General features: G+C 43.6%; 1 protein-coding gene across 3 annotated transcripts; it reads left to right on the top strand.

The window, feature by feature from the left end:
- Nucleotides 1-1,079: 1,079 nt before the first annotated feature.
- On the top strand, nucleotides 1,080-19,143 carry SLC19A2 (solute carrier family 19 member 2). Of its 3 annotated transcripts, XR_014563614.1 has the most exons (7): nucleotides 1,100-1,448; nucleotides 4,925-5,509; nucleotides 10,838-11,060; nucleotides 11,902-12,587; nucleotides 12,784-14,519; nucleotides 14,838-15,680; nucleotides 16,300-19,143. XR_014563614.1 is itself a non-coding variant. In XM_083736919.1 (6 exons), exons 1-6 carry the CDS (start codon nucleotides 1,248-1,250, stop codon nucleotides 16,423-16,425), a joined length of 1,470 nt encoding a protein of 489 aa, XP_083593045.1. In that variant the 5' UTR covers nucleotides 1,080-1,247; the 3' UTR covers nucleotides 16,426-19,143. The 3 variants fall into 3 exon arrangements, 2 of the variants coding, with proteins under 2 accessions (XP_083593045.1, XP_083593046.1); XM_083736919.1 differs by lacking the exon at nucleotides 12,784-14,519 and having other exon boundaries at nucleotides 1,080-1,448; nucleotides 11,902-12,094; nucleotides 15,539-15,680; XM_083736920.1 differs by lacking the exon at nucleotides 12,784-14,519 and having other exon boundaries at nucleotides 4,925-5,395; nucleotides 11,902-12,094; nucleotides 15,539-15,680.
- Nucleotides 19,144-20,717: the final 1,574 nt, after the last annotated feature.

Below are 20,717 nucleotides of genomic sequence, written 5' to 3'. Positions count from 1 at the left end.
TTTGTTGTTTAGTTGTTTAGTCGTGTCCGACTCTTCGTGGACCAGAGCACGCCAGGCACTCCTGTCTTCCACTGCCTCCCGCAGTTTGGTTAAACTCATGCTGGTAGCTTCGAGAACACTATTCAACCATCTCGTCCTCTGTCGTCCCCTTCTCCTTGCGCCCTCCATCTTTCCCAACATCAGGGTATTTTCCAGGGAGTCTTCTCTTCTCATGACGTGGCCAGAGTATTGGAGCCTCAGCTTTAGGATCTGTCCTTCCAGTGAGTACTCAGGGCTGATTTCCTTAAGAATGGATAGGTTTGATCTTCTTGCAGTCCATGGGACTCTCAAGAGTCTCCTCCAGCACCATAATTCAAAAGCATCAATTCTTCAGTGATCAGCCTTCTTTAAGGTCCAGCTCTCACTTCCATACATCACTACAGTGGTACCTCAGGTTAAGTACTTAATTCGTTCTGGAGGTCCGTACTTAACCTGAAACTGTTCTTAACCTGAAGCACCACTTTAGCTAATGGGGCCTCCCGCTGCCGCCGGAGCACAATTTCTGTTCTCATCCTGAAGCAAAGTTCTTAACCCGAGGTACTATTTCTGGGTTAGCGGAGTCTGTAATCTGAAGCGTCTGTAACCTGAAGTGTATGTAACCCGAGGTACCACTGTACTGGGAAAACCATATCTATGCCTGTTGTCTTTGTCCATGGAGTTTTCTTGGCAGGGATACTGGAATGGCTTGCCGGTTCCTGCTCCAGGTGGATCACGTTTGGTCAAAACTCTCCATCTTTGGTGGCCCTGCACGACATAGGTCACAGCTTCTCTGAGTTATTCAAGCCCCTTCGCCACGGCAAGGCATATGTTTATTAAAAAAACCAGAGCCCAGTGTATCTATGTGTGTGTGTGGTGTGGGGACACCCGCAAGCCACACCTCTCAGGTTGCAGCAAAGGTGCAGTTCTTTAAATTCCAATTCAACGACCGCCTCCTGAGCCCCTCGCATTGCACTTCTTTACAACGCTCCGCGGGGGCGAACGGAGATTTCCGTCCCCCGCTCCCACTACCACAAAAAACTCCCCGAACCGACACCGGAAGTTGCGGGGCGTGCCTCCCGCGCGCGCTACTGCGCAGGGCCAAGGTGCCTTTGGCGCTCGGCCGCGTGGGCAGCGGCGCAGATTTGTGCGAGCCGAGCGAGCGCTGCACTTCAGAGAGAGAGAGAGAGGGACGTACATACGCGGAGACGCCCCATCGCGGGGCTCGTCGGATGGAAGCGCAGGGTGTCCTGGACGGGCTCCGGTCCCGCGTCTTGTTGCCTCGCCGCGCGGGGCGGGCTCCGCGCGCCTTCGGCTGGGCTTTGCCTACGGCGGTGCTCTGCGGCTACGGCTTCTTCGCCAGCTTGCGGCCGTCGGAGCCTTTCCTCACGCCTTACCTGTTGGGGCCGGACAAGAACCTCACCGAGACTCAGGTATTCCACGGGCGGCGGCGGCATTTTTAGTCCGCAGCGTTTCGAAGAGGAGATTCGTCCGGGGGTCTCCTCGGAAGTAAGCCCCACCGAGCTCTGTAGAGCTTTACTCCCAAGGGCTTTGTCCCTTCAGTGCTAGTAGCCCGGGGCTTTGTGTTTCCGCCTCGGCCGTCGGTCCTGCTAAGGAGAGAGGGCTCTCGAGCATGTGCAGAGGACCCTTCCCTAGCGCCCAATTGTTGCGGGTATGGCTGCCAGGTAGGCTGAAGACCCCCCCCGACCCCCCTTGGTTTGAAAAGCTAAAGCTTCCCGGGACTCGGTATGGATGAATGGCTGGCTGCTGGAGCTATAGGGGAAGTCAGAATTACGGGTAGATTCATAAGCGCGTGATCCCCTTGGTGGAAGCGGGAGGGAAAGCGGATGTCACGGCGGGAAAGTTTGGCACTGTCCTGAGCAGCAGCAGGTGGATCTTCTGACTTCGACTTGCCAAAGGGTTACTAAAAGTACGGGGACTTTTCTTGCGTCATTAGCCTGCGATGGGGTCCTGCTGTCACTGGTATACTGCATAGTATGCAGAGGTTGACAGATCAGGGTGGGCATGTGGGGTTTACTTATTTTTACTGGAATCTTGCATCCCTGTGCAAAAGGCATGCACTTAGAATTAAAGAATCCTGAGCCCACACATTTATTTTGAGTGCCGGAAATCAATATAGCTCATACTCCTTATTTAAGAAAAGTCCCTTCCTTGTGTGATCACCTCTCCTTCCTTAATTTCAGAAGTACAGTATAATGGGAGTATACAGTATAATCCTTTGTTAGACGACTTGGAATCATAGAATTGTAGAGTCAGAAGGGAGCACCAAGAATCATCTAGGTCAATTCCCTGCAATGTAGGAATCTTTTGCACAAAGTGGGGTTCAGGCTCACGACCCTGAGATTAAGTCTCACGCACTACCAACTCAGCTATCCCAGACTCGGATTCAAAAATCATTGTTGATCTACTGCAGAATCCTATAGAGCCATACGCTTCAAACTTTTCAGACCCAGAACCCACTTTTAACCCAAACATGTATTTGGAGAACCATTTCATAATTTTTAACCATATATTTGTAGCTCAGTTGGTAGAGCATGAAACTCTTAATCTCAGGGTCATGGGTTCAAGCCCTACCTTGGGCAAAAGATTCCTGCTTTGCAGGTGGTTGGAATAGATGGCCCTAGCTCTACAATTATATGATTCTATGATTTGCATGGTGGTAGTGCAAATGAGTGATATAATTCCTACCAGAAGATTTTGCTCTTATCTCCTGCCCATCCCTCACCTAGATCAAACTTGCGTCTACTGTAACTGTTACTGTATTTGGAATTGCCGTCATTCACTCAGTTATTATGGAGACTTCAGTTGCTGCCTGTTGCATTTTAGGGTTTTCTCATTCAAGCCTTGGCCTGCAGCAGTTCTTACAAGCTGCAGCCCTAGGCCATCTTACATGGACTAAGCATTATTGACCCTTGGTTGAGGGCTTGGGGAGCTTACCTTTGTTGCCCATCATCATCAGCACAAGCTGGTTGACTCAAAGTTGTTGAGAGAATATACAGTTGGTGTGCTGCTGGCCTTCAATCTCATCTAAACCCGTGGTCGCTTTTGGCACCTGCTCCCTGCTTCAGTTTTTCAAGGGATGTATTGCCTGCGTTTTGGAGAGAGTGCACACGCTTGACCTTCATTTTCTTAAAAATAAGTAAATTCATTTCTGTTTTTTGCAAAAGGGAAGCTAATAAAAACAAAGGTAAACAGGACAGGAAAATAATGCCATTTGAATTTAGGAAACTAGTCATTAAAGGGCTGAACACCTTTAGTGGGGAGAAAATCCGTCCAGGAAACAATTAAAGGCCCAATTTCAGTAATGCCAGTAATGTGCCATAATGAACAGGTAGACCTTTGCTGGTTGAAGACTGCATCATTAACATGCTTTCCAAGGAGTAATCCCATTGATCTGAATAGGACTTATTTATGAGAAACCATACTTTTAAAATTTTGCCCTTGGAGACAGCTATTGCAAGGACAGCTGTCACTTGAATAGAAATCATGAAACAAGTTCCATAGTTCTACCTCTATCAGTTTTTTAACTGGATTTTTTTTACCTTTTATGAATAATGATAATGAAATAATGCAGACTGTCTCAACCTTTAGCAATCTGTAAGTCCTTGCAAATGATTTTATCCTGACTCTTGCAGATGACAGCAAAATTGACTGAAGATTTTGTGATAAGGTTCTGAAATATCCAGTCTTACAAGTTTTTATTCACTTAGCTCACTGCTGCTTTTTATACATCTTGATCTTGCAACAAATCTTTTGTGACTGTTGTTTCGATTAGCTGTGTGTGACTCTGTATTTTCAATTCTGTTCTTCCAGGTTTGTGTGCTTGTTCTCCATAGTGAAGATTAAAAAACAACAACACATAACTTTTTCGTGCAAATGAGCTTGTAAACATTACAGGGTCATCTTCTGTTGCCTTTTCCAACTAACCCCACGTGCACTCTGTTTCAGTATGTATTTGGTACATTTCAAGCTGGAAATATCAGCCTGCACTACTACTGCAGTGTCCAAGCCTGAGATAATAAGGTGTCATGCCAGCCAACCCTAGTAAGGCACTGCTTCTGAAACTTTGATTTTGGACCACTTTTCTTAACCTATTTTACCTTCTCTTCTCCCTCCCCCACTCTAGTCAGCACAAGTTTATTTTTCTGTGCTGAACACATAAAAATAATTCCCTGCAGCTGTGTGTAAAGGTCAGTGGGGTGGAGCCTGAATACAGGGATGGGGAGCCTCTGACTCTGTAGCTGAACTGCAACTCCTATCAGCCATGAATATTGCCCATACATTAGAATTTTATTTGATACTTACCAAAGAAATGGAGGGAACTCAGAGGCATGATAGAGCCTAAGTTAAATATGTAACCTATATATGTGTAATTTATGAATGTATGTATGTTTACTGAAAATAAAAAAAAATTAATTTGCAAAAAAAAGAATATTGCCCATACAGCCCGGGACTAGTGGGAGTTGGAGTCCAATAAGAACTGGAGTGCCAGAGGTTGCCCATCCTTTCTTTAACAGAGCAGGATATCTCTGACTCGATCCTAAAACCACAAATAGGGGGGGAAATAGCTGTTCTCCCTGAGATTGTTTCTTCTCAAATCACACTGGGGTGATGGAGTGAGGTTGCAGTGTGGACCAGCGAGCATACTCTTCTCATTCTCCATTTCCCCTCTCTAGAAATGACTACCAAATGCCATCAGATGCTCCATGCTTTCCAAGGGACTCTGGCTGTATGATGGTCTCTCTAGAGAGAATTTGCTTGGCAACTACCCCTTGCACAGTTTGATGTTACGCAAAAGCTTGTATTTGAAAGAGCTGTAAATTGTACCTGTGAGAATATGAATTTTCTGTTAACAAATGTACGTATCTTTTTCTTCTTCTTCATTTAGGTCTTCAATGAAATTTATCCAGTATGGACTTACTCCTATTTGGTGCTGCTCTTTCCTGTCTTCCTGGCAACAGACTATCTCCGCTACAAGCCTGTCATCCTTCTACAAGGACTAAGCCTTATAGTGACATGGTTTATGCTGCTTTATGCAGAAGGACTGCTGGCTATTCAGTTCCTGGAGTTCTTCTATGGACTGGTGACTGCCACAGAAATTGCCTATTATTCCTACATCTATAGCGTTGTGGACCTAACGTTGTATCAAAAAGTCACAAGCTACTGTCGGAGTGCTACACTTGTGGGTTTTACAGTGGGCTCTGTTTCTGGACAAATCCTGGTGTCTGTATTTGACTGGCCTCTGTTCAATTTGAATGTGATCTCTCTCACTGCCGTGTCCGTTGCCTTCGCCATGGCCTGGTTTCTGCCCATGCCACAGAAAAGCCTTTTCTTTCACCATCGCCAGTCAAGCACCCAGGTCAGTAAGGAAACGAAGGTGGTAGATCCTGCCTTAAAGAGGGTTCCTGGGTGGGAAGATGTTGAATCGGAGATCCCTTTAAATAGAGATGATGAGCATCCAGCAGTGCAACAGGTAAGCAATAATTCTGTTTTCCAGGGGAATGGAAGGTGCAGCTCTCTCATTGCACAGAACATCTCTGTTAGGTTAATTGACCATTACATTGTCTGTTGCTTGTGGCATGTCAGGGCAGTTCATTGGGTTTTCAGGTGTCTGATCACTTTAAATTCTGGGGATGTGATCTTCAGCATGCCTCTGGCAGTGGAGTCCTATTGCCTCCTGGAACTCGTACAAGTTCAGGCAAATCAAATATGCCAGTTTTATTAACTTCCAATTTATTATTCTTGTTTATGAGATGCCTCATTAAATGAATTTTCTAGGTATTCAAAGGGAGAAAAATATAGTATTACAATAAAAACCTACAATTGCGTAAAACAAGCCAGCATAAAAGCCAAATACAAAAATCAGGCACAATCAAATACTGAACAGAGTGCAGAAACTGGAACCATCAAATGCTTATGCTAAAACCACTAACCATTCCATAGGAACATAAAAATAAAATTAAAAGGCCTGAGAGAAGAAAGCACATTCTTTTGGGAATCTATTGTTGCTGGGGATGAGAGGTGGTAGCTCCAAGAACAGGTATTCTTGTGTGTTTCTGAAGGTGGGCTTCAGAACCCATCTTAAGAATATGATACCTTTAAACTGTAGACATTCTTCGCAAGTACAGATGCTACCACAAGCTTCTTAGGAGAGCCTATGGAGAAGTTTTGGCCAATTGTCAGGGTAAACTAGGTCCAGAGATAAGAACCAATGAAGTGAAGACTGGGTCAGAAAAAGTGAGACACTTGTGTGGAGATGCTTCTAAAGGAGTTTGCAGGACATAGTGAAGCCTGAATGAGCACTTCAGCAGAAAGCAAACTTCTGCAATTGTGCAAACAAATCTAGAAATTACTTTTTCAAAATCCTGTCCCTTGGCCAGAAAGGGTTCTGTGTTTTTGTTCTTGTTTTGTTTGCTAGGCTACAATTGGTAATTAAAGCTCTTAGCATTCCATGGAATTAAAGTTTCCCAGTCAAGCTCTGCTTCCCTAGCAGAGGATTAGCATGAAGCTGAGAGAACCTGTATGGATAGATGGCAGCACTTTCTTCAGTTCTATGTAAATTAGCACAACAGTGTATTCTGGTATAGGCTAATACTGTCCCTCCTCTCCTATTCTCTCATTCCTTCATCTCTCCCCACCCATGCCTTCTACTGACATTTTGCAACTCGGGTGTTTTCATATTGTATTCTTGTACGTATTCTATACATTGAAAGTTGAATGCATTGTCAGTGCTGTGTCCACCAGCCTACTCGGGGCACTGATGTTGAGGTGAGAGTTCTGAATGGAGAAAAAGTCCATTCTAAAAAGAGATTCTTTAGTTATAAAGGTAAAGATAAAGGTACCCCTGCCCGTTCGGGCCAGTCTTGCCAGACTCTAGGGTTGTGCACTCATCTCGCTCTATAGGCCGGGAGCCAGTGCTGTCCGGAGACACTTCCGGGTCACGTGGCCAGCGTGACAAGCTGCATCTGGCGAGCCAGCGCAGCACACGGAACGCCGTTTACCTTCCCGCTGGTAAGCGGTCCCTGTTTATCTACTTGCACCCGGAGGTGCTTTTGAACTGCTAGGTTGGCAGGCGCTGGGACCGAGCAGCGGGAGCGCACCCACATGCGATCAGCAAGTCCTAGACACTGAGGTTTTACCCACAGCGCCACCCGCGTCCCTTTAGTTATAGGGAATGGCAAAAAAGCCCCTTATCTGCAGACTGTGTACACAAGCAAACTGCAAATACAACTTGATCTTGGCCTAAGCACATATAATCTTAAACATCCTGGTGGAACCCTACAGATTATAGATTCCAGGCCGCAGGCTCTGAGAGAGAGGAGAATACACATGCAGATCTTGCATCAGTCTGCTAGGGTATTGGCGGTCTGCATTCCCCCCCCCCCCCCCCCGTCTTTGAGTATAGACCTCTATAGTTGCTCCTCTTTATCCTGTGCTGAGGAGGGAACTTGTGTTTCCTTAGTTCATGAAAACTGAAGGCAGTATGTTTTCTTTGGCACCACTGTGCAGCACAGCATGATTTTGGAGCATTTGGAGGGCATCAGCATTTGGAGGGTGTCAGGTTGGTGAATAGGTGTTGATGTTGGCCAGTTTTTGCAGAATTTGTACACTTGCTCCAGCATATGTTTTGTGTCCCACTTAAGGAATCAGAAACTAGACTGCCATTAATAGGCTTTTTACTCTCTAAAAACAGCTTGAATGCTGTTAAAAATGCAAGTTCTAAAACTTTAGTAAAACACTGGATCTGAATTTAGGTGTGGGGCAGTATTGGAATTTCCCCCCTTTTCCAGTAAACCTGCTCCAAGCTGCCCATGAGTTTTACTGTTGGGAAAGTTATCCTTTCTCTTTTGTTCACAAATCACATTTTGTTCACCTTGAAAAGTTACATTCACTCAGACCCAATGTGGGATAAATTACTACAGCAGCAGCATACCACTTGCAACTCTTGCTGTGAGTCATGCTGCTTCGGGACTTACCGTACTTTGCTAGCCATTTCATCAGTAAAAGGTGGAGGAAATATTATTGTTTATTAAATTTGTAAACCACCCTTCATCCGAAGATCACAGGGCAGTTCACAACATTAAAATACAAAATGATACATAACAAAATAAAAAACAAACCAATAACTCCCTCCCACAAACACATTTAAAAAGCCATAGAGTGTAAATAAACATTGCTTTGTCCCTGTGGGAAAAAAGAGTTAGCTAGAGTAACTAGCAGCAGTGTACAGCCATTCTCTCCATTGATTTTAAGCGTGTTAAGCTTGCTTGGCTCCCATCATGAGAAACATAATTCCCTTGTACCATTGGATGTGCACTAGCTTGTTTCTTCAGTAATAAGCAGATGTGGTTAGGCATTATTTGATTGTGGCTTTAAACCAGATGTGGCCTAACCTGTATCACTCCTGTTGTTGTTGGATGGCCACTGGGCAGAGATTATGGGAATTATAGTTCGATAATGTCCGGTGGGTTACAGGTTCCCTAAGGGATTGGGCTACTAGCTGTCCGCTGTCAGATATTGACTAAAGATGGCGGGTTCTGAGTCCTCTCTACAATCTCTTTTTATGATTATGTGGCATATCCATTGCCTGTGTATTTTTGGCACATTTTGCCGAGTATTTCAAAATAATAATAATAATAATAATAATAATAATAATAATAATAATAATACCTTTTTCATCATTGTACAACCTGTGTACAGTGAAATTAAACGAGCCTCCCTCCCTCCCCAACACTCTATTGAGTAATCATGGCAGCTGTTTCTTAATAAGTTACAGCCCTACCTCAGTTGGATGTACGTTGAAAAAGTATGTGGTTTTAAATATTAGGGCTGAGCGGAGGGAGTGCTTGCTTGTTTCAATTGTGGGAGGGAAAGTCGCTCATCTTGTTCGTTGCCTGTTTAGTCTTTGAAAAGCTGCTTCTCCAATGCTTTAAAAAAATTGTTCTGGGAATATACTGGGTGATACTAAACTAAGTTTTACTCAGAGTAATGAACATGACTAAGTTAGGTCAGTGAATATAAATAGGTGTACTCTGAGTAAAACCTGGTTGAAAACGACCCACTGATTTTAGTTAATCAGGCATATTAACTAGCACGGCCAATTGACAGCAAGGAGTAGTGCTTTCTAGGCTACCATTGTCCTTGCTCTGTATGCACGAGGTGAAATATGCTGCCACCTGCAATGTAGGGGGGCAAACTCCCTGAGGGCTACTTGAGAAGCCCTTGTGGCATCTCCCACAGTGTGTGTGTGTGCGCGTGTGTGTGTATGAATCCTTTCTGGGTCCTCCCCCTCCTGTCATGTGATGCAGCTTTGCATCGACTTCTCCATTCGAAAGAAGCTGGTGCAAAGCCCTGCCCCGTCTCTGGGCTGGTGTGTGTGTACGTATGTGTGGAGGGGGGAATCTCCCTTCCACACATGGCAGCCAAGCTGGGTGGTGGAACACCTCCTCTCTCACCGACTCAGCAGCAGGGGAGGCATTTCACAGAACTTTGCTGCCGGTCTCTCTCTGCCCCTAGAGGCTGGGGAGACCAGTGGCAAAGCTGGGTAGTGGAGAGGGTGTGTTGCCTCTTGGGGGCAGCTTCCTCACCCCACCTCATTGGCTGGCTGGCTGTGCTTGTACCCTCCCCCTTAATTGCTTGAAGGGTATCTGTGCAGTTTCCTGCACCTTTTAGTTCGGTTGTAATAATTCCCCATAGCTGAATATACAAAGAGTATTATAATTCTTATCTTGATCGTAGTCATAGCAATCCCGTGGGGACTGTGGCTGTTTTTATTTATCGGAAAGGAACTAAGGCAGAGAGCAAATGCGTCACCTACTACAGCAACCTGGTCATGGGCAGTTGGGATCAAGCATATAAATATTTGTCTCCCTTGTTAAAAACAACTGGCATGCTATGAACCTTTGGCTGTTTGACCTCAGCCATAGTGTAAATGTTTACCCGCACAGAGTATAGGCAAGGATTCCATGTGTTACAGCCGATTGTAGGGTGTTTGGGAGTGTGCAGGGCTGAGCAAGCGTTGCAAGCCCTTGGAAGTTCTGGGCACAGGGTTTGCCAAGTGGTTTTTGTAGAATTCTCCATGTGTCCAACCATTGCTGCCCCATTATTTAAATGACCCACTTTCTACTACATGTTGAATGTTGAGTATACGGGATATGGCTAGCAGGAACTAGCGCTGTCCATCTTCACCCCAGAATTGCATATTTCTTCGACTAATTCTCCACCCGAAGCCACTATCCTGCCATCCCATTGTTTTGTCCATACATGGCATAGACTCTTTTCTAAGCAGGAATATTATATTTGTTTAATACTATAGGTAGCAACGTATTAACAGTTGACGATTTTGGGTGGCCAGTTCGTATGATCTCTCTGTGCACCACACAACCTTTTTACCTCTCTACCTAGATTCCATCATGCAGTTTTTTCCTAGCACAAACAGGCTATTTTTGTACACAGTTATTCAAAGATCAAAAAGAATTGTGGTGGCATGTATAATCAGGCAGGGCCCAATCCAGGATGAGAAAAGGACCATGGAATCATAAAGTTGGAAGGGATCCCTAGGGTCATCTAGTCCAACCCCATGAATGTATCTGAACTAGTGGACTTCAGTTTCACTGTCATGGGTTCATCTTTTTATTGGAAAGATAGCCAGGGGCTCTCTGGTGGTGCTTCTTCTTGAATAGGAGACAGTTTTATATCTTTAGCCCTATTTAGATCTGTATTCTTCCTATTGTGCTGTTGTACATGCAAGTAACTGACAGAAAGATTAGCTGAAATTTGTGTGTGTTTTAAATCTATGCAGGAGGAGAGAGTGGACATTGTGAGAGTAATCAAAGAGCTCTGGCAGGACTTCCTTCGGTGCTACTCGTCCCGGCCTCTGCTGTGTTGGTCTGTTTGGTGGGCGCTCTCAACATGTGGTTACTTCCAAGTCATAAACTATGCTCAAGGTCTATGGGAAAAAGTGCTTCCTTCTCAGACCTCTCAGATCTATAACGGTGGTGTAGAGGCTGTTTCCACACTGTTGGGTAAGTTCCCTCTGTAACAATTTTTTTAAAAGAGGTAAGATCCATGCTATGGGACAATGTTAAGCACTGGATCTAAAGGACTAAACATTCCTTACCTACAGGGCATGTGTGTTGTGTAGCTGCCAAAACTGGTGCTTTCCTCTTTCGAGTAAGAGACCCTTTTCCGTAAACGGCACTCCCTTAAATTACTGTTGAGTGAGTTTCATACAATGTGTGCATGTGATGACTCACTTGCTTTTGCTAGCAATTTAGTGTTTTGAAATTATGTCTGGAGATGATAGTGTTTATAGCAACCTCCTGAGGAGCTTTACCCAAGCAAAGAATGCCCAGGTTTGGTACATTAATATGACCAATGCAACACCAGTTGGAGCAATAGGCTGACGCTTACACAGGCTTTTATGCACAACCACAATTGAGTAATGATTGTAACTGTTAGTACTGGGCAACATTTCTACATTAACCTCCCACCTGTTTTCTCTCTGCCCTCAAAATTCTCGAGCCTGCTTGCACCATATAACTGTAGAAGCCCTGAAATAGGGATGGTTAAACTTTTGGGGGCTGAGGGCCACATTGACCTTTGACCAGGGAGTCACATATCAAAGTGGGTATGGCCAATTTTACTTCTATTTAGAAGACAATTTGGGGTACGTGTGTGTTTGGCGGGGGGATATCTCCCCTCAATTTATTATTATATATATGTAAAATGACATATTTCAGGGATGTGTCTTTTGGGTGGCCACAAAAACTGGGGCGGGTGAGTGGTGGATGTGGGCCACAGATTAGGCAACTCTGCCCTAAAGGCTAGCTAAATAAAAATTAATTTGCTTTTTTGCACTTACAGGAGCTGTGGCTGTGTTTGTTGTGGGCCACATAAAAACATCTTGGGCTACCTGGGGCGAGATAGCCTTAGCCATGTTTTCCCTCTGCATTGGTGCCGCCGTGTATATCATGGACAGCGTTCATAACATCTGGGTCTGTTATGCTTCGTACATAGTATTCCGAATTGTTTATATGCTGCTCATCACAATTGCAACGTAAGTAGATCTTTGCAAACTGACAGTTTATAATTAATCATCCATGTTTCCATAAACTCAGCACAGAGCTGTATTGCATTGTAAGCATTGAATTGATGTTCTGCATTTAAGAATGTCAGACAAGCAAAGGCAATCAACATGCATCTAGATTCTTGAATTTTAGAATGCAGTGCCTTGTTCAATTATGTCTGCTGGAGCACAAGTCAATCAGGTCAATTCAGTCTGAAATCAGAAAATTGTAATATAAGCAAAGAACAGCGGGTACTTTTATTCAATGTGTGCTGTTTACATTCTGTGGCCTAATTTAAACATGAGCTCTGTTGGTGGAACATGAGACTCTTAATCTCAGGGCCATGGGTTGGGCAAAAGATTCCTGCATTGCAGGGGGTTGGATTAGACGATGCTCACGGTCCCTTTCAACTCTTTTGATTCTATGGTTATGTAAGAAAAAGTGCCTGACATTTTGTTTTGAATTGAGTTACTAATGTTGCACGTAGCAGATGAGGGTTCCGTTTTCAATGTAAAGTTGGGTTTGCATACCTGGTGTCACTTTGAAACTAGGCCTGGGGTTTCCAGCCTGTCTTATGCAACCATTTGTCTTTTTATTTTTCTGGCAGTGCACATCTAGTTGCTGTCATGCCAAATGACTGCGACTTTGGGCATGCAGCCAGTAAGACACTGGCAACCAGAAATGTCAGAATTAAAAATAGATTCTCCATATTATGCTATCCTCATGTGTTGGGTTTCTTCCAAGCTTATTTGTTTGGATAAAGGTGAAAGTTAGGAAGAGCAATAAGTGCTTTGTAAGCAGTGTTTTCACATGCATCAGCTATGTTGTGGGTTTGCATAATTCATTTTGCAGTGTAATGCAATAGTTCAGGAAAGCACACAAACTAAGACAGATTGTTCTAGTTACTGCAGGTACTATAAAGTAGCTGAATACTGAGCAATGGGCAGTAGTTATAGACAGTACATAAGTAAGAATAGCAAGGACACAGGTATCAATAGCTTTCATCTTTTAATTGTCATGGAAGGGAAACTGTATTATCAAGAGACTCCCATGCGTTTACATGTGGGAACAAAGAAAACTGTCTTCTACTGAGCTGGATCAGCTATCTTGGTAATTTCAACAGAAGTTCTGCTGGATTCCAATTCCAGTCAGTTCCAACCAGCATGGCCTATGGTCTGGGATTACGAGAGTTGTAAACCAGCAACTTCTGAAGGGCCACAGACTCCCCACCAGTGATACTGGCACCAGCTTTGCAGGGTTTCAGACAGAACTTTCCCAGCCCTTCCAGGAGGGATTGAAGCTGGGATTTTTGCATGGGAAACATGTGTTCTACCATTGAGCTACAGTCTTTCCCAACTGATGTTCATTATTGTTTTGGAACAGTGCTTTTTGCTTACAAAACTGGAGTTGGGTGGGAGTTATTGCATCCAAAAGCCTAAAACCACATCTGGATGACCACCCATTTCTCCCTAATAAATGTTCATCAGATTGGGCTGATCTGATGCTTTGCAGCTTCAACCTAGTTTTGCTTGGCCCTCTACCAGCTGCACTGGGAAGCAGCGATTCTTAGTTGGCAAAAACGACTGACTGATTTCCCACCCATTGAGTCTTCTCAGTTGTGGTCAGAATTAACTAGTCACCTCTCCATTGTGCATCTTGGCTCCTCCCTTCTGCCCACTGTTTACAAATCCTATGCAATTTATCAGTCATTTTATCATTAGAGCTCCTGGCAGTTAATATTTCAGCACCTCGTCTATCCTCCTCAGCACTGAATTAGGTCACAGTTCCCATTTTACAAATGGGCATGTCAGCCTCCATTTCCTCCATTGAACAAGCTGGGATAGTACAACCAGCTCAACTGCTTTGATTTTCCCTTTGATATACTCAGCTGGGAAATGACATCAATGTGTGTGTGTTTTGGTTTGTGGGCTGAAGCAATAAGATCACTGCATATGCAAATATTTAAGGGCCAAATTACACGTGATGGTGGCACTTCATTGTGTTATTAAATTTGGAGCTGCCACCAATCATGTAGAGCAGGGGTGGGGAACCTTAGGCTCAAGGACCAAATGGGATTTTCCCATTCTCTCTGTTTGACTCTTGGGACTCTCCCCAGGCCAGGTCCATTCCCATAGGCCACACTTTCTTTAAGTAATTTTACCTGACTTTAATGTGTCCTTGGATTGTGGTAGTGCCTCGTGCTTACCTGGAAGGACGATGGAGAGATGTGTGAGAACTTATTGACTTTTGTATGGCTGGAATGCATCCTGCAGTTAGTAGAATTGTACATGTAGGTTATCTGAAATCTCAGTTATCTGAACATTATACCCAAACCTTGCTACATGAACAGCTGATTCAGATAGCTGAACAGCTTGAGTTTGCCCACTTCCTTACCTGTTTGTGCAGGGAAGGAAGGTAAAGGGACCCCTGACCTTTAGGTCCAGTCACGGACGACTCTCGGGTTGCGGCGCTCGGCTTCCGGGTCATGTGGCCAGCATGACTAAGCCGCTTCTGGCAAACCAGAGCAGCTCACGGAAACACCATTTACCTTCCTACCTATTTATCTACTTGCACTTTGATGTGCTTTCGAACTGCTAGGTTGGCAGGAGCAGGGACTGAGCAACGGGAGCTCACACCGTCGCGGGGATTCTAACCGCCAACCTTCTGATCAGCAAGCCCTAGGCTCTGTGTTTTAACCCACAGCGCCACCCGCGTCTGCTGCAGGGAAGGAAGAGGTTTGGACAAATCAGGAGCAAGAGAGATTGTGTTCAGAAAACAGGACCTGCATGTATCCATTGATTGGCTCATTTTGCATTTGCGCACCCCTCCCCTTTATGTGGTATCTAAAAGGTTGCTGACAAGGAATGCAGCCTTAGGACTGAAAAAAGCTTTCCCTCCCGATGTAGAAAGAGGTAAAATACCCAGTTTTTTAAAAGCAAAAGAGGTGCAGGGGGAAGAGTATAACTTTTTCCCTTCATGTAGGTTACTATTCCATAGGCAAGTACCTTGCCAAACATCTTTTTCTCTGCGGGGGCTTTGATGGCAAGAGCGACCCCAGCTGAGATTAAAAGTTACTGGGATGAAAGCAAGCCATGGGATGGTGGATGAGCCTGTTTCCTTGGTCCCATATATATAACTCATTTGCTTTTAAAATATCTGATTGGGATATTTCCATGGGCAGGTGCATCTAGTCCTAGGGTAACCAACTTGGTGCCCTCTGAAAGTTGGATGCCAGCCAGCATAGCCACTGATGATGGATGGTAATAGTTGCTGGCTGGGATCCAATATCTGGAGGGTAGCACACTGGCTGCCCTGATCCTGTATGATCCCAACTCTTTTGATTATTAACTTGTGCGGATCTCTTCTGTTTGCCTGAAAAGAGGCTTTTGTTTTCAGTACTCATGCTCTCTATTTCTTCTTCTTTTTCTGTGAAGTTTCCAGATTGCAACAAATCTAAGTGTAGAGCGCTATGCTCTTGTTTTTGGCGTCAATACATTCATTGCCCTGGCACTGCAGACTCTGCTCACATTGATTGTTGTTGATGCAAAAGGGCTTGGCCTGGACATATTCACACAGGTAAGGCCCATTTTGGCTGGGTGGGGAAAAAGAGGGTATACAGCCTTCCTAGTAAAAGCCTTTTGTCTGCCTCAGAGCGTGAGAGGTCATTCTGGTTGCAACAATTTTTCATTGTGGGGTGGATAGTGCCTTGTCCTATGCTTGCTGAGGGGAGGAGGTTTCCTTCATACACCCCATTTTCTAATACATGTTGGGAATGCTTATCTGTCTTAATGGGTTGCCGGGAGATAAAACCATTGCACATGTTTTGCTTGAAATGGAAGCTTCTCTCAGGCTTGGCTTCAAGACTGCTTCCTATTTAGATATACCTAATAAATGCATTGACAAAAATGGGTGGTGAGTGTAAAATCGAGCACAAAATGTGATTCTTACTCATTATAATAAAATGATGGCTCAGACAGCCCGCCATCTTAGTGCCTGAGACATAAAATCCAAATAGTGACTGCCAACCTCCCATTGTGCAGAAGATTGCACTATTTATTGGCTGTTTACTGCCCTATGATGTGCAACATTACCTTAAAAGCCGTCTTACCCTTCCTAATGGTAGGACTGGCCCTGATTTAGGTTAACGAACTTTGCTTCTCAGTTCACCACTCTCTTCTCTTTTTGTTCCCTGCAGTTCATGATCTATGCCGGCTACTTTGCTGCCATAGCAGTAGTGTTCTTTATCAGTGGGACATGCAGTATTATCAGGAAATCCTGGAAGAAGGAGAGGAGAAATGAAGCAACAACAGATGGTGCTTAAAATGAAGACTATGGACTTGTTAAGCCCCTGTGTTAGAGAAGGGGGATCTATTTAAATATGCTGGTTCCTATTTATTAATGTATCCAAATGCTGTTAATTCAAGACTGTTACCTAAATTGTCGTGATACATGTTTGTACTATATTAGTAGCATAAATTAGGAACAGATTTATTTACTTATATCTTACGTAAGTAAGAATTTTATATGCAACACATTGGTCTTGGATAATGCCTTTTAGGTAAAAACTGCATAACTAGAGATGGTCAGAAGCATCCTTGAGGTTTACTGATTGCTTCCTGAAACAGGCAAGCCCATAAATCGGCCATTGAAGTGAAGGTGTTGTTGAAACTAGCCCGGTTCATGCTGTTACAGGGGTCTTGGTAGGCTGGGTTTTGCAGGTATAGAAGAAATATTAAGGCAGTGAGGTATATCAAAAGTAGTCTTAAGTCAAGTTGGACATAGCAGAAGAAGAACTCTCCCAAGGCTGGTAGATGCAAACTCATGAATATTGAATAGACTTATCATATACATGTGCAAACACATATCACAATGTAGTAAGTCATGTCTTGTCTGCCTTTTGATATTTCTAAAGGCTCAGCTTCCTTTGATTACCCTTGCACAGCAAGGTTAAATAGATGGATTATCCTGCTGACCTTGTGACAGTTATACATCTTCATTCATAAATAATATAGGGAGCACGTGATGAAAATTTGGCTTGGTTTGGCATCCTTAAAACCTCATTTACTCCTTGATTCCCTGTAAGCTTTCTTCATAGTAGATTTTCATGACATCTGGGAGGATGAACTCCCACAACAGTAATGTTATTTTGCTTAACTCATTCAAATAATTGAAACTTCCTTGATTACCATTTTCCTCTATTGCTAATATGTTTTCCAGTGGCGACCAAATGCGTTTGACTGGATGAAATCTCATCCTCAAGAATTTAGAATCTCTGATTCTATTCCTCCATTGTAGGATGGATATGGAATGGGATTACACTGCAAGAGTGTTTACATGGTTTGTGTTTGTAAACACTATGGGGAACAGGGATGCTGCTAAATTACATGTTCTATTTCCTCTTCCCTTCCATGTCCACTTACTTTGGCCACAGTTACTTCCTGTGGCTTGCAAAATAATTGCAAATGAGAGGGTTGAATGAATTAGTAACAAGGAGCATTTGCCTCAGGATTGCAGAGTTGTTTCCTGGCAAGCTGCTAAGGATGTTAGACCAGCCCAAATAATGAAGCTGTTGTCAGTGGTACATACTTTAACATGAAAAGCACTTCTATGTAACTTAAAAGCCACAAGTAGGTTTTACACCTGAAGACTGCACATTTTCTTTAGCTGTGTATACAGACTTTGGGAGGCCACAGCTAGTTGTGTTTCCTAATTCATGTAAATCAAGCAGACATGTGGTGTGGTTGTTGTATGTTCAAGATAGAAGTGCTCTGCAAGTAGGAAAACCAGTGTGTAAAGTATAAGTCCTGTCCATTGTAAGTATCCAGTACTTGTTCATCTAGTGCTCTCTTTGCCACATTAAAATCCAAATGAGGAAAATGGAAAGAAAGGATGGATATTACTCCTGAATTTACAGTACTGAGCCTGGCTATCATACGAGATTTAGCTTTTATATAATATGTGAAGCATACCATTTCCCCTAATGTTCAGAGAGCTTTAACTTGGACTTTAATTTTAAATATGTTTTTCATTGGAGGCAATGGATTGAAGGTTCAAGAACTAACTCATCAAAAAAAGCCAAATATATTTGCAGTTGCTTTTGTGGTGAGATCCAACTGCAGGTCTGGCTTCGAAACCAATTTCTAGGTACAAACTGACCGGACTAATATTTCTTAGTAACAAGGCCATCCATCCATCCTAAGGTAATTGTAACAGTTTACTCAAGTTGATGAGGAAATAGCCATGTGGATCCTAGATTCCTTTAAACACACACTTGAAAACATTGTTAACAGGAACAGGTGAGAATCCACACCCATTCAGAAGCTTGAGAGAGAAGTGTTGGGTAACCAAAAGAGGAAGCTGGACCTATAATCAAGCAGCAAATTCTTATTGCCTCTGGATCAAGATGTGACATTCATTTCATGAATGTAATTTACATGCATTAATATATATATATATAAATAAGCACTGAGGTTAGGCCTGAGCAGCTTTGGGACTAGGGGTCTGTGAAGAGGAGTTTTAACTCTTCCTCCTATTGCTGGGTTCCTAATAAAAATTACTTTTATTTGCATTTCAAGGGAAACCTCCCTTGGTGTCAAGGGGAACTTCTGTGGTATGCAAACAGCATCTTCTGAGAGGTGTTTTTTGTTGTGACACTTACAGGGAGAGAGTTTAACTCTAGGCTTCCCTTCAGCTGCTACTTGCACTGCAAATGTGAATGTTAAAGGAAAGCACACAACTCTAGATTAGCCTTCTGTGTTCCTCCTGGGAGGAACTGAAATAACTAGAAGACCTCATCTCTGGATAAATCCTGTTAATATAATGTAGATGACCAAGATGTCTTCCTTGCCTAAGAGTTGCCTTGTAGTAATTTGCATAACTGGTTATGCAGCACTAATCCAGTCTGATGAATGTAAGCTTGGAGATGGCTCCAGGTTCTCTTGCATTGTTGTAATGGTATTGGAATAGGAAAACACTACTCTACCCAAGTGGCAAACCTATTTTTTAAATCAAATAAAATTATTTTATGATATTCTTTAAAGTTTGCTTGTTATTAATAGTGCAATGTTATAATTACATTAAATGATCTTAACAAGAGTTCTTACAATTTCATGAGAAAATCCAGCTCCCAAATTTTGCTAGCAGAATAAATCAAACACACTTCTCTATAGCTTAAGAAAATAATATATATCTACATTACAGTAGTTTTCAACCAGTGTGCTGTGGCAACCTGGGGTGCCTTGAATGATGGGTTGCTGTGGGTAACACTAGCCTCTGTCCCTCTTTCCTTTTGTCCCTCCTCTGATGCCTTCTAGCATCTCTGCCTCCCAAAAGCTTGCACAGCTGTTCATTGTGGCAGCTCTGGCTACAAGCTCCCCAGGCAAATGGTGCCTTGGGCCGGAAATCGAATGCTGCAAACCCGGAAGTAAGTGTTCTGATATGCGAACTTTTTTCAGAATCCGAACTGTTCCGTTTTGAGTGTTACACTTCCTTTTTCAGTGCCACACTTCCGTTTTGAGTGCCCCTGCTCCTGCTTTCACGGGAATAGGAGCTAGATTGGGCTGCTCAGCTGGGGAGGTGCAGGCTCCCTCACACTTGAGGGGTCTGCGGCTGGGGGCTCCTTTAAACTTCTCCCTTGAGGGGAGCATCAGAGCCCCTGCAACACCGGAAGGCAGTCAGGTGGAATAGTTGCTGGGGTGGCGAAGGTGGAGGCAGCCTGGCAGCTGCATCTGAGAGCCCCTAAACTGCCACTGAGGCAGCTGTTGGGCTGTCTCCACGTTGCCACGAGATGCTCCTTTAAACGTACGTTGAGATGAACGCAGCTACGCATCCCTCAGTGGAAAAGTGTGACGGAGCCTGCAGCTCTCTAGCTGAGCAGCCCCATCCAGCTCCTACTTCCATGAAAGCGGGGGGGGGGGGGAGATCTCTCAGTTGGGAAACGGAGGCTTCGTGCTCCCCAGCTGTCATTCAAAATTAAAACTGAAACTATCCAGAAAACCACAAAGCCAACAAACTTGCAAGTCTTGAAAAAGCAGCGACACAACAAATTGAAAAGAGCAATTAAATCGCAAATGAATCAAAATCACAAGAAAACATAAAACACTGACTCTAACCCTAATTCTAATCCTCACTCTCAATGCTTACCCAATCCTAAAATTAACCTAACCCAGAAATGATCTTGTTAGATAGCAAAATTCATGTTAAATTGCTGTTTTAGGGATTGTTAAAAAGTCTGGAACGGTTTAATCCATTTTGCATTACTTTCTATGGGAAAGCGCACCTTCGTTTTAGAACGCTTTGGTTTTAGAACAGACTTCAGGAACGGATTACGTTTGGGAACCAAGGTACAACTGTAGATGAATCATAAGTACCAGAATACATCCATCCATTCATAGTGCTGTTCGTTATGGGTGTCTGCTTCCCAATAGGTTCTAAAGGCAGTTTACAAGATACTTTTTTAAAAAAAACAAAAAACGCACAAAAGTTAATAGCGGTAGTTCTAGAATAAACGTAATCCGCAATCTGAGATCATTCCATTTAAATTCGAAAGTAAAAAATGCACTCAATTTTACTTTTTCGTAAACGGGTGTTAAATAATCTTGAGTCACTATAGCA

Source organism: Podarcis gaigeae (genome assembly GCF_964106915.1).
Source record: "Podarcis gaigeae genome assembly, chromosome: 4".
Classification (NCBI taxonomy): Eukaryota; Metazoa; Chordata; class Lepidosauria; order Squamata; family Lacertidae; genus Podarcis; species Podarcis gaigeae.
The sequence above is the reverse complement of the archived record's forward strand: the minus strand, read 5'-3'. Positions and strand labels throughout refer to the sequence as shown.

Bases quoted from the DNA above. Each gene is read 5' to 3' on its own strand.
- SLC19A2 (XM_083736919.1), top strand. From the start codon at position 1,248: ATGGAAGCGCAGGGTGTCCTGGACGGGCTCCGGTCCCGCGTCTTGTTG. The intron at 11,061-11,901 runs GTAAGTTCCCTC...TTGCACTTACAG, and splicing joins GGCTGTTTCCACACTGTTGG to GAGCTGTGGCTGTGTTTGTT. The intron at 12,095-15,538 runs GTAAGTAGATCT...TTTTCTGTGAAG, and splicing joins CTGCTCATCACAATTGCAAC to TTTCCAGATTGCAACAAATC.